The 12,671-nt window shown below is 45.7% G+C and overlaps 2 protein-coding genes and 1 non-coding gene across 4 annotated transcripts in view; 1 reads left to right on the top strand and 2 right to left on the bottom strand.

The window, feature by feature from the left end:
* Positions 1-2,293, bottom strand: part of CATSPERE (catsper channel auxiliary subunit epsilon) — a 40,699-nt gene extending 38,406 nt beyond the window's left edge. For both annotated transcript variants that reach the window (XM_087828913.1, XM_087828915.1), the window contains exon 1: positions 2,210-2,293. In XM_087828913.1, coding sequence (XP_087685039.1) covers positions 2,210-2,274 — 65 coding nt within the window. In that variant the 5' untranslated portion in view covers positions 2,275-2,293. The remainder of the gene's footprint in view (positions 1-2,209) is intronic.
* Positions 2,294-3,805: 1,512 nt separating this feature from the next.
* Positions 3,806-3,939, bottom strand: LOC148090749 (small nucleolar RNA SNORA42/SNORA80 family). Its single transcript, XR_015716329.1, has one exon. It is a non-coding gene; the product is annotated as a small nucleolar RNA SNORA42/SNORA80 family (small nucleolar RNA).
* Positions 3,940-4,402: 463 nt separating this feature from the next.
* Positions 4,403-12,671, top strand: part of ADSS2 (adenylosuccinate synthase 2) — a 29,225-nt gene continuing 20,956 nt past the window's right edge. The window contains exon 1 of the mRNA XM_087828916.1: positions 4,403-4,676. Coding sequence (XP_087685042.1) covers positions 4,494-4,676 — 183 coding nt within the window. The 5' untranslated portion in view covers positions 4,403-4,493. The remainder of the gene's footprint in view (positions 4,677-12,671) is intronic.

The following is a 12,671-nucleotide window of genomic DNA, read 5'->3' as shown; positions in this document are numbered from 1 at the left end:
CTGCCAAGAGCTTTACATTTCTGCCCAGGAATCTCCCTGGAGAGCATGGTCAGGGCAAAAACTGAGGATTATCCCTGAACTCTACCCACCACTCGAGGGGTGTTAGGGTTTGCTCAGTATTTGAAGACACTGGGATTAGAAGTACAGATGCTCCTCGACTTATGATGGGGTTATGTCTCAATAAACCCTTTATAAGTTGAAAATACTGTAATTTGAAAATGCATTTAACACACCTAACCTACCAAACGTCATAGCTCAGCCTAGTCTACCTTAAACGTGCTCAGCACACTGACATTAGCCTACAGTTGGGCAAAGTCATCTAAGATATAGCCTATTTTATAATAAAGTGTTAAACATCTCATGCAGTTTACTATGCATATTGTTTTCACAGCACCATGAAGTCAAAAAATTGTTAAGTGGAACCATCACATGTCTGCAAATACTTTTATATCTTGTTTTTGTTTTAAATGAAAACTGTTGAAGACTATTGGCTATATTTCCTTCACTTATGAACTGAGTTTGAAAAATGAATAAATATTAAAAACTTATGAAACGGTATTGCTTGTTTGAAACACTGAAGAGCAAATTTTTGTGAGTCCTTATTCATTATTATTTCTATTATTCAGGGTACTTTAATTTCTGTCCGTATGATCTATCTGAAGCAGCATTGTCCAGTATAAATGTAATGCAAGCCACTTATGTAAAATTAAACATTTTCTAGTGGCCACATTAAAAAAGCCAAAAACAAGTGGAATTGATTTTAATAATATATTTTATTCAACATGTAATCAATATAAAACAATTATTAGTGAGATCATTTACATTATTTTCTTGGTACTGTCTTTGAAATCAAGTGTGTATGTATTACACTTACAAAAGATCTTAATTTGGACTACCCATATTTTGAGTGCTCAAAAGTCCTATGTGGCCTGTGGCTCTCACAAAGCATTATCTTTATTTTAAATTTAAAATTTCAGTTTACCTTTAATATTACTTTGTATTGGTTTCAAGTGTATACCATAGTGATTAGACCACCACATACTTTACAAAGTGTTCCCCCTGGTATTTCCAGTACTCACTTGGCACCATACATAGTTACCGTAATATAACTGGCTATCTTCCCTAAGCTGTACTTTACATCCCCATAACTACCAATCTGTACTTCTCAATCCCTTCACCCCTTCCATCCAGTCCCCTAACCCCCCCTCCCCTCTGGTAACCACCAGTCTGCTCTCTGTATCTACGAGTCTTTTTCAATTTTGTTTATTTTGTTCTTTAGATTCCACATGGAAGTGAAATCATATGGTATTTGCCTTTCTCTGGCTGACTTATTTCACTTAGCATAATACCTCCGCGTTCCATCCATGCTGTTGCAAATGGTAAGATTCCATTTTTCAGGGCCAAGTAATATTCCACTGTATATATATGTACCACAGCTTTTTTTTATCCACCCCATAAGACAGGGTTTCTCACCTTTTTATAGAGAAGAAACTAAAGGCTTAAAATGGTCTCTTAGAATGCTGCATTTTTGCCTGCTCACGACTTCACTGACCTTTCCAGGGCCTCTCTTACTATTTGACCTCTCCTATGTGTCCAGTGCGGTGCCCTGGATCCCTTCCATCTGAAACCTCCATAATGGTTTGATTTATTGTTGATATTCTTACCTTTTAACGTTGCCGGGCAACAATTACTGTTATAGCAAAAACCTCCACTAAATGGGATATTCGAAGGGGATGGCTTTTCTGGTTAATCATCCGTATTTTAACCTGTGTTGAAAATCTAAAATACTTTGATGCACTTCATTCAACCACTACCTACCTAGTGATCCTAGTGAAGTGTCTCCCCACCCCCCCACTCTCCAATCTCTGGGGGCGATTTCGGGGTTCTCGGTGGCGCCTCTCCTCTCTGGCAAAGGCAGAGCGCAGCAGGAGGAGCCGGGTTCAAGGTCCGCAGGCGCGCAGCCTGGTCCTGCTCCTGCGCCCCCAGAGCAGCCAAGTCCTAGCGGCGTCCCCCCCACTTTCTGCCTTCATTCATTGAAAACTTTCGCAAGGGGGCAGCGGGGCGCTGGGGTTCAAGAGCCCGAGGAGCAGACGGCGGCCTGCGCGGGCGGGTGGGCGGTCCCGGGACACGGGTGCGCGGGGAGGGGCCCCACCGCCCCACTCCCGGGGCGACCCCACCCGGGGCCCCTGCCCGGCACTGGCGCCCCTACCTCCACACAGCCGAGCCGCAGCAGCTCAGCCACGACAGCAGCAGCGCCACCCCCGGGGCGGACATGGCGCCGGGACCCGGCACCCAACCGCCCCGGCCTCGCGCTCCCCCCGGGCGCCCACCGCGGGAGGCGCGGGGGCGGGGCGGGGGCGGGGCATCCGGCGAGTGCGCGTGCGCGTGCGCCTGCCCGTCAGTCCCGTCCCCCGTCCCCCCCCCCCCCCCCCCCCCGGGCGCCTGGACCTGGGATGCTGCAGACGAGATGTAACCAGACTTTAGGAACCGCACTTTTTTTTTTTTTTTTTTTGGAGCAAAACCACTTGGGACAATCCGAGTCGACTGAGTGAAGGTAAAACTTTTAAATTCGTGTCTCTTTCAGCCCACGTCTTCCTCGCGTTCTGTATGGAACCCCTGCAATGACAAACACGCATCCGGCAGTGCGCCCCGTCGGCGACGTCTAAGTGCCACGAACGAACGGTCGCAGGTGCTCATGGAGCACCTACTGTGTGCCCAACACTGTCTCCTGCTCTTGAGTACTAAGAAAAAAAGGACAGCATCCTGGTTGACAAAGGGGCTTGAAAGCTTGTGGTCAAGCCAAGATGCCCACCAAAGGTAATCACGGAGTATTAGAATTTATTTGTTTACTTGTCCGTAGGCCAAATCATCACAATCCGGAGGGGCTGCAATTGCATTTTTATTCCTCATGCCATCAGTGCCCTGCACAATCTTAGTTTGGTTTACTGACTTAATGAATCATTGAATAAAAATAATAAAATACGCTCTGGGGACCATTAGAGAACATCCTTGTGTGTATATATATGTGTATATATATGTATATATATATATAGATACATAGTTCTCTATATATCTATATATATATATAATGGTTCTCTCTCTATATATATAATTTGGGAGACATTTTATTAGATATATTTTATTATTTTCTCTTTTTTGTTATTTGGGAGACAGTACATTTAATGAGATCCTATGCCTACTTTTTTTTTTTTTCTTTCCCTGAAGCAATTTTATATCAGAATTCTAAGTCATAGTTAATTTGTGTTGTAGTTGGAAGCAGCAGGTATACTCTGGAATCTGGCGGCACCTAAAACCCTAACAAGCAGCGGGATATACAGAAAAGGGCTGGGCTCTGGACGCAGGCTGCCCGGAGAGCAATTAAGCCCTTACTAGAACAAGTTACCTTTCAAGCCCTGGAAACCAAGGATAAGGTAGTATTACCTGCCTCACGTGGTTGTGGGCAGTAAAAGCGCTAAGTGCATTACGGTGTTTGGCACATCCTATGTGACCTCGGTAACGCACGCCTCCTCCCTGAGCCTCTACATGTAAAATGAGAAGGGTTAGGACTCTACTTACCTCCGATTTTCTGGTCTAACATCCTCTCCTTTATTGCTTTACTTTTGAGCTGGCTCCTTTCTGGTCCCTGTCCCCATCTCTGTTCTTACTTCTAGGCCTTTACTTTCCAGTTTGAAACCTACACGTTCCGATTCCAGCCCACTTGTATTACGAAATTCCACCCTTTGTATTTTGTACACAATCTCCTCCCTTAATAAAAACCATTAAAAAAATATTTTTTTTCACCCTTCGCTGTACAACCCGCTTCAGTGCCTGCAGCCTACGGGCGGAGGCCAGGCAATGGTTCAAGGCCGCAGTTTGCTCTGGCACGAGGCACAGTGAGAGACCCCGGGGGACGGGTCTGCCATAAACCCAAGTCCGTACATTAAAAAATCATTTCAAAGCGAACGCTTTCAGAGACCGAAACCCCCACATAGCCAACCCCGTGGTACCCAGAATGCGTCCCTTCAGCCCAGAGCGTTGCATGCCGGGAGTTGTAGTCCGGCGCTGGAGCCCGCGCCTCCGGGCCTCTCGCGTTTGCGCAGCGGGCGGAAGCGAGGGGAGGCGGGGCGTTGAGGCCGCGGCACGCTCGAAGCCCCGCCCCCGTCCCTTCCGCTCTTCGAGTGCGACCGGCAGTGGGGCGCCAGGCCGCGGAAGGGGCGTGGCCTAGGTCCCGGGAGGCAGCGGTTGCGGCCGCCGGGGCCTCTTCCCGCGGGCGGTGCTGCCGAGGCCGGCCTGCGCGGGGCAGTCATGGTCGCGGCTTAGAGGGCTGTGGGGGGCGGGGCCTGGCGGGGGAGGGGTGGCGGCCGGGCGGGGCGGGGCGGGGCCGGCCCTGGCTCCCTCTTCCTCTGCATGTGGCTCTGGGCTGCAGAGCAGTTCCGTTCGCGCTCTCCCGGCTGCCGGCGCCCCCTCCGGGCTGTCCTCGCGTCACTGGAGCCATGGCGCTGGCCGAGACCAACCCGGCGGCATCCTCGCTGCCCAACGGCGACTGCGGCCGCCCCAGGGCGCTGCCCGGAGGGAACCGGGTGACGGTGGTGCTGGGCGCGCAGTGGGGCGACGAAGGCAAAGGGAAGGTGGTGGACCTGCTGGCGCAGGACGCCGACATCGTGTGCCGCTGCCAGGTGAGGCGGCCGCGCGCCGGCGGGAAGCCCGGCCGAGGGGTCGGGCCCGCAGCCCGGACCCTGTCTCCAAAACGCGGTGTCACCTTGAGCGCCTCGCCTCCGGCCGGGAGCGGCGGCGGCGGCGTTGTGGAGAAATGGCGGGAGGTCGGAGACCCCCGGCCTGGGCGCTCCGGGGGCCGGGCTTGGGGCGGCTCTGGAGGAAGATGCGGGCGGGCCGGGCGCCCCGGGGAGATGCGCGACGGCCGCGCAGTGCAGCTCCGGGCCGCGGGCCGGCGCCGGCGTGGGGAGGGATGCGGCCCGCCTCGGAGGAGGTGCCGCCCGAGGCCTGCGGCTGACCCCGGCCCAGCCGAGCCCGCGGCATCCTCCGCGTCGCCCGCCCACCCGGGGGAGTGGAGTGGGAGTGGATTGATTGCCCCGAAACCCAGGCTCGCCCCGTCCCCCCCGCAGGCCCGGAGCTGGCAGATCTCTGCCTCCTCGCGCCCACGTTGTTGACACGAGACCCCACCCCTGGGCTCCGCACGGGCGAGTGGCCCCGCTGTGTCGCTCCCGCCCCCCCCCCCTCGTATTAACATTAAGGGGAGATTATTTTTACTTGTTGGCCCCCGGAGGACGGGGATCCCAGTTCTCTTACGAATGGAGGCGAGTCAACACAAGGATGTCAAAACTGGCGTTTGGAAATTGTGACATTGTTGCGCCGACATGGAAAGTGAGCTTTGGGGAAATAGGACGGCGGTTACTTCCTACCGAGGGGCACGTGGGCCTCCGTGTAAGCTTTCTGCCTAGTTGTCGTTTCCTCTGAAGCAGCTCAGGGGCTGGGCCCTTTGTAAAGGCTCTTGGGTAACCATTGCCAATTCCAAAACTCAAAGACTTTTGAGCAGTAACCTGGTTCAAAACCAAGTGTGATGTCGTCTGGTTCGCAGTGTTTCTGCTTCGCGAGCATGCATGGCACAGCGTGATGATGCTGTGTCATAGATGTCCTGACAAGCCAGGAGGCCCGCTTGAGTCGAAGCTCTCTGCCTAAAATGGAATAAATGCCACTTGAGCGTGCAGAAACACGGTAGTAAAAAGCTAAATACAATTATTCTAACTTGTTTGTTTGTGTTTTTTTTTGGCACGCAGAACTCCACCCTGGCCATTCCTCAGCTAAGGTAGTTGCCCAATTGGCCGTTAGCAGTCTCCTAGCACGTCACCTCTCCCTGCACTCCAACATTCTGTTCCTCCAGCCCTCTAGCAACACACCCACCTTGCTTAATAACACTCCTCCAAGTGCTGTCCTTGACCTGTTGCTCCACCCTGCCTTGGAGCTGCTCCAGGAGCCCGGCCTTCACTTCCTTTCGTCTTCACTTCAGATCAGGTCCCGCTGTTGGGAAAGAGGTATGAGAAAACGCGACTCTTGCTGTGCAGAAAGAGAGAGCCTGAGGGCCTGTCTGTCTCCTTCACTCTGACTCCCGACCCACTTCCTCATTTGGGAACGGTAGTACTGGGGGCTGAGCTACGGTATGGAGCTCGTAGGAAGGTTTTGGGAAGGCTCTCATCACGACATTTATTAGAGAAGATTTTCAGTTTTAATATCCCTTTGAAAAACAGTGGAATTAGTTTGTAGGTTGGAGATACTGCTGTTACTGTGCAAGTAGTCTTGAAGGAGGTCATGGACCAGTGGGCCCTGATGCCCTTGGAAAGTCTGGAGAGAAGTGGTCATGAAGAGGCCAAGTTGGGCTTTCACGTGTTAGCTGAGGATAGAGGAGAAACAGACGAACAGGCTTGTTAGGCAGGCTTTCCTCACTTGGAAACTTGACTTCCTACCTTCCTTTTATAAGTCTAAATCTTTATATAGTCTTCCAGTGCCTTTTAAGAGTTCATATTTGAGCTTGAATTGCCTTGTTTGATGATTCAAGTTTTGAGTATTATTGAATGTATGTACTTTGTTAGAATTTACTGTTTTTTCTGATACTCATCCCATAAACTCAGTTTATACAGATTGTTTCTCCAGAGTGGTATGTATACATAATGTATCCATGTTTCAACAATCGAGTCATAAAATAAGGAATTTCTTCCAATATAAAACACAGTTTGTAAGGGGAAAACTGTATTTTTTTTCTTTTTGGAAAGAATAGATGCAAAGCCAGTGGCGTTTTTATTATCGTAACACTTAAGGCCTATATTTCAGATGCAGGATTTATAAGGAATTATTTATAACTTGGTAGATACTCTAGATATCTGCACCCCTATGTTCATTGCAGCATTATTCACAGTGGCCAAGACATGGAGACCACCAAAGTGTTCTGCGATAGAGGACTGGATAGAGAAGATGTGGGACATATATGCTGTGGAATGCCACTCAGCATAAGGAAAGATGAAATGCTGCCATTTGCAACAGAGGGAAGTGGGTGGGGGGTAGTAAAGGGTAGAGGAGGCCAAATTTATGGTGACGGAAGATGATTTGACTTTGGATGGTGGGGAAAAAAGAAAAGCTGAAAAGGGCAGGGATTGTGTCCACATGGAGCTTATAGTCTAGTGGACAACTGTCACGGAAACAAGTACTGCCAGGGTGGGGATGGAGAAGGCTGCAGGTACAGGTTTTTCAAACGGTTAAAGTAAGGGAATAGGGAAGGTCTCTTTCTGGCAGCACAAAAGTAGTTTTGTTAGGAAGCCTGTTACTGCTTTTCCACCTAAGTCCTCTCAAAGGAAATAATTATACTTGATTTCCTTCATTTTGTTGAGCAGAGACCACAGAGGTTTTAACTGTTGCAGTGTATACCGGGCTTTAAGCGAGGGCCTGTTTATTGTTCCTGTAGCCTTGGTTACAATGACAGACGTGAAGTTGCCTGTGATCAGAAATGGCTGGAACATATTCCCTTTCTCTGTGTGTCGTCCCACCCTCCCTGCCCCAAGGGCTTAAAAGTTAATATAAAGAGAAAATATTAACTAAAATTAATTATAAAGGGAAAGTAGATCCTGTCACTTGGTATATAAAAAAACTTGTCATAAAAGTACACTCAATGGAAAAAATGTTAATTTGTAGCTAGAGGCTAAGATCTGCTGGAGGCTCTGAAACCAGCTATTCATAGGTGGTAAAGAAGTATAAAAGACACACTTTCTCCGTGAAGTAATCAGAACAATTGAAAACAATTTATGTGTTACGCAATGCTTTGACCTTATACAGCTAAAATGACTCTTTCCCAAACCACTGCCCATTATTTTGGAGATGGTAGAGAATTAGCATTTAAGGAAAAAACCATTCTTCCAGGTTTATAATAATTGCTATTTCTGTGTCTCCTGACTATTAGGATTGCTTTTTATACACATAGTTTATAGTATTTCCCAAGTACATAAGTGTATACCAGTTTGTTTTTGTATACTTGGTTAAACTTGCTTCTTGGATCATGGTGCTTTCCTTATTAGTATGTCAAAAAAAAAAGTTTCTTGTTTGTTTTCTTGCATAGTACCTAGTACTGTGTGAGGCAGAGAGGAAGGAAATACTCAACATTTGTTGGGTGACTGGATCACCCCAAGACATCTCTTTGAAATCATTAGTTTAATTCTGTCCTGTAAATTATATTAACACCCCCTGGACAATTTCATTGACTGTTATAGAATGAGTTTAAGGTGGACTCCCCAGCATTTCTTGGATTAACTTAGTATTTCAACTAATATTTTTTACATGGCTCAAGGGCTTTAATAGTTTATATTAAAGTCTTATCTCTTGTATCTGTGAGCAAATAGGTAACTGATACTTCTTTTTGGTGTATTTCCTCAGCATATATCCTTTGAATGCCATGCAATTCTAGTCAATGGTTTTTCTCTGCTGAGGGCAGATCTTTTTTTTTTTTTTAATCTTTATTGTTGAAAGTATTACAGGTATCTCCCCCTTCTTCCCCCCATTGATCCCCTTCACCTGGCATCCGCTCCCCTCCAGGCCTTCTCCACACTATTGTCTGTGTCCATGGGCTATGCACATATGCATATAAGTTCTTCGGTTAATCTCTCTCCACCCTCTCCCCCACCTCCGCCTTCCCTCTGAGATCCCTCAGTTTGTTCCATGCTTCTGTGTCTCTGGATCTGTGTTGTTCCTCAGTCTGTTTTGTTTATTAGATTCCACATATGAGTGAGATCATGTAAAACTGAATCAGGAAACCTGAATAGGCCAATAACAACTGATGAAATAGAAGCAGCAATAAAAAACACTCCCAGCAGGGGAGCTTCCTAATTCTTTAAGTTGTAAAGTTAGGTAGTTTACTAAAAATTTTTCTTGCTTTTTGAGGTAGGCCTGCAGTGCTATGAACTTCCCTCTTAGGCCTGCTTTCACTGTGTCCCATAGATTGGGGTGGCTGTGTGTTGATTTCCATTTGTTTCAGGAAGTTAATGTGGATGTCCCAAGTTGTTTGCTATATAAGCCTATTTTAATATACCATCTCTACTTTTAAGGCATACATTTTTAAATTATATAGGATCGTCTCAGTGGTGATGTATTTGTTTTTTAAATTTTGGTGGGAATGTGTGGGTTACTTGGATAGTTTCAAGTATATCTAGGAAAAACTCTTGCTTAGAACAAATCTACAATGAGCTGGTAAACTGATAAATACTTAATAGCTTACTTACTGTAACTGGATACAAATGTTAACTGTATTACCCTTTGGGAACTGTGTCAGATTTTGACACCAAATATCAGTGTGGATGAGCTACATACTAATAAGTGAAGGTTGGTCATTGTTAGACTACTTTTATCAGTAGGAAAAGGGACATTGAGGAATTCAGTATTGCCTAGTGAAAACAATAGAAAAGAACAGTAAATAGAGGACAGTTCCCATGGCTGCACTGGCTCCAAGATGGATGGTACTTTACATTGTACCCACTTGTAATTATATTTAATTCAATGTAATAGAATTCTTCTTTCAAAAACAGAAGGTCCCATGGAGTTTTAAAGATGGGGTTTTTGTCTCAAATTTTTAAAAACATTTTTAAAGGAAGGATTTTATTTGTGAGAGAAAATGTTTATATTCATAACCGTAAAGATTAGGTGAGTTTTTATCAAGTATTTACAAAGAGTTGCATTGCCGTTAGTTTACGCAGGTTTTAGTCGCATGTCTGATCCTTCTATCCATGCCCCGGTCATTTCTGACCCTTGTTCAGTAAGTGTTTATAATAGAGGTTGGTACCTGGAGTCTCAAACTTCTTAATTAGGAACCTGAGATGCCTCTTTCCACTTTCATTGTGAGAAGCTGTTTTATAATGGTGATTTAAGGTATAAACTACAGGTACCTGGGATTTTTATCACTCGTGTGATGTTTATCTGTGTATGAAACTGTCGGGTGAAGGGGATATCTTAAGTCTTTAAAAGATAACCAGCAGTGCACTTGGATATCTTTGCTGAAAAGAAATTCAGATACCCTGTGTATGTTTTCCTGTCTCGTGTGTCTGGTTACTGTTGAATAGTTTAATTTGATAAACTTACTGGCAGTAACTTAACCTGCTCCACTTTGAAATCAAAAGCTAATTGCAATTATATGAATGTTGTCACAAAAGAGAAGTCATCCTTACAATTACTTTGCTGTGTGTGGATGACAAGTGTTTTAGTGTAAGCAACAGTGAAATGTTTCATCTGGAGAGACACGGGTCTTACAGTTTTTACCAAGAGAGCAGCATAGGCGATAAGCTTTGACTTGAAAGACTGTTAGGCTGTTAAGAAGCTTGAAGACTCTAGGCAAGAAATAGGAACTTTCCGGTTGCTGGAAGAGTTCAGAGGCATGGGGTCTGAGGCATTGCTGCTCTGCTCTGGTCCATGGTGGATTATAGGAAAAACTCTATTTTTAGATTGGGTTGTTTGTTTGTTTGGGTGTTAAGTAGCGTGAGTTCTTTAGAAATTTTGTTATTAACCCTTATCAGATGTATCATTGGCAATATTGTTCTTCCATTTAGTAGGTTGTCTTTTCATTTTGTCGATGGTTTCCTTTGCTGTGGAAAAGTTTTTAGTTTGATGTAATCCTTTTGTTTATTTTTTCTTTTGTTTCCCTTGCCTGAGGAGATAGAGCAGCAAAAATATTGCTGAGAGAAATGTCAGAGATTTTATTGCCTATGCTTGCTTCTATGAGTTTTATGGTTTCGAGTCTTACATTTAAGTCTTTAACCCATTTTGAGTTTTATTCTTGTATATGGTGTAAGCAGGTGGTCTAGCTTCATTTTCTTGCAAGTATCTGTCCAGTTTTCCCAGCACCATGTATTGAAAGGAGTGTCTTTACCCCATTGCATGTTATTGCCTCCTTTGTCAAATAGTAATTGACCGCATAGACATGGGTTTATTTCTGGGCGCTCTGTTGTGTTCCATTGATCTAAACATCTGTTTTTATGCCAGTGCCAGGCTAAAACGGACTTCTTGATTGGTGTCCACTTGGAGCTGTCTGATTACAGCACAGTGCTCATGTATTCAGAGCACAAAGGACAAGAGACACAGAGACCATTTTAGAGGCCTGAGAAATGCCTCCGGGCTGTGTGCATGACAGTGTCGGCCCTGGACGCTGGGGCCTCCACTGTTGCTGGAAAGAGACGCCATTGTTCCAGTTCACACCACTGTCACGGCAGGAACTCAGTTGGGGGAGTGATTTGGGGAAGAGAAAGACCTAATAGCAAACTAAGTTAAGGATTAGGAGTCACTTTTGCAGACTAAGGTTATTCCCTCCCAAACTTTAAAAAAAAGAATCTTTCCAGGACCTTTGGAGCTTCTTAGTTAGAAACTTACACATATCAACACTTCTGCATCCAAACTTTTATTCCACAGTTGGGCTTGACAACCTCTGGTTCTTTGAAGCCATGACAAAAAATTCAAAACACTTGTCTTCTGACTCCTGTAAGCTTAAAGTCAAATGGGGAAGCCAAAGCATACATGGAGAAACTGAGGGCAGTGCAGAGTAACCCAAACTGTCATATCATCCCTGTGTCCTGCAGCACCGGGTGTGGGTTTTGTTCCTGACAGCATAAATGTTAAAATTTAGACGTAAGTCATTGTTATGTACAGTTATCATTAGTGCAAGATGAGCTGTATACACTCTGTCTCCATGAGTTTGCTTTGTCCGTCATTTGCATTCTTTGTTTGCAAACAATGGAAAGGGCCGATCTCAAGCAAAATGGGGATTTGTCTGAAAGAAAAGCAGGATGGCCTACCCTCAAGTGGCCCCAGACAAAGGCAGCTCAGGGCTCTCAGCGGCCAGCACTGGCGGCCATTCTCTTTCAGATGTGCCCTTAGGTGACAGGCATCTCAACTCCTAAGTGCCCTCTTCTGTATTCAAAATCAGATGCCCCAGAGCGTGGAGCTCGAATGGCTCATGCCTGGATCAGGTTTCCCTGCTGGATCAACTGCCTGGGGCCAGAGGGGGTGATTACTATGATTTGCAGAGTAATGGGAAGGGTGCGGAAAAGAGGGTCTGAACCCAATTGCTGTTCTGTAGCCCTTTGTTGGTTAACAATTGATTTAACATACTCTGTTTCGTTGGGGTTTTGTTTTTTTTTTTAGTTAAATAATATAAAACATACAGCTTTAATAATAAAAAGTATTTGTTAAATGATACAAGAGTGGGATCATAGTGTTTTGGGAATTTAATTTAGCAAAGCAGCAAGAGGTGGTTACCTGTAACTATTAATATGAATATATGATTAATACTGTATCTGGGGGGATAGTTAACCAAGTTTGGCTTGGGGAAATTTTGGGATGAGGAAGGAATAGTGCAGTGCATTTCTTAAAAGTAGAACAAAAAAATATTTATCTCCCATCATTTATATAGTACTGTCTGGCCTCCCAGTGCTAACTAAGGAGAATCATTAAACATGATTAAATGAGTGTGCCCTTGCTCCATATGCTGGTGCACACTACATGGAGTCGCCCACGGTAGAAGCCGTTTCTGTCACAAACGTGGCCACCTACATACAGGTCAGAGTGCCTGCCCTTGTAATTCTTTGGTGGGTGTGGGCAGCCGCAGTGGTGCTCAGTGAAACGTCTTTATTTTG

The sequence above is a fragment of the Miniopterus natalensis genome, chromosome 21 (genome assembly GCF_054644295.1).
Source record: "Miniopterus natalensis isolate mMinNat1 chromosome 21, mMinNat1.hap1, whole genome shotgun sequence".
NCBI classification, from domain to species: Eukaryota; Metazoa; Chordata; class Mammalia; order Chiroptera; family Miniopteridae; genus Miniopterus; species Miniopterus natalensis.
Note: the sequence above shows the minus strand (reverse complement) of the source record. Positions and strands in the feature narration are given on the sequence as shown.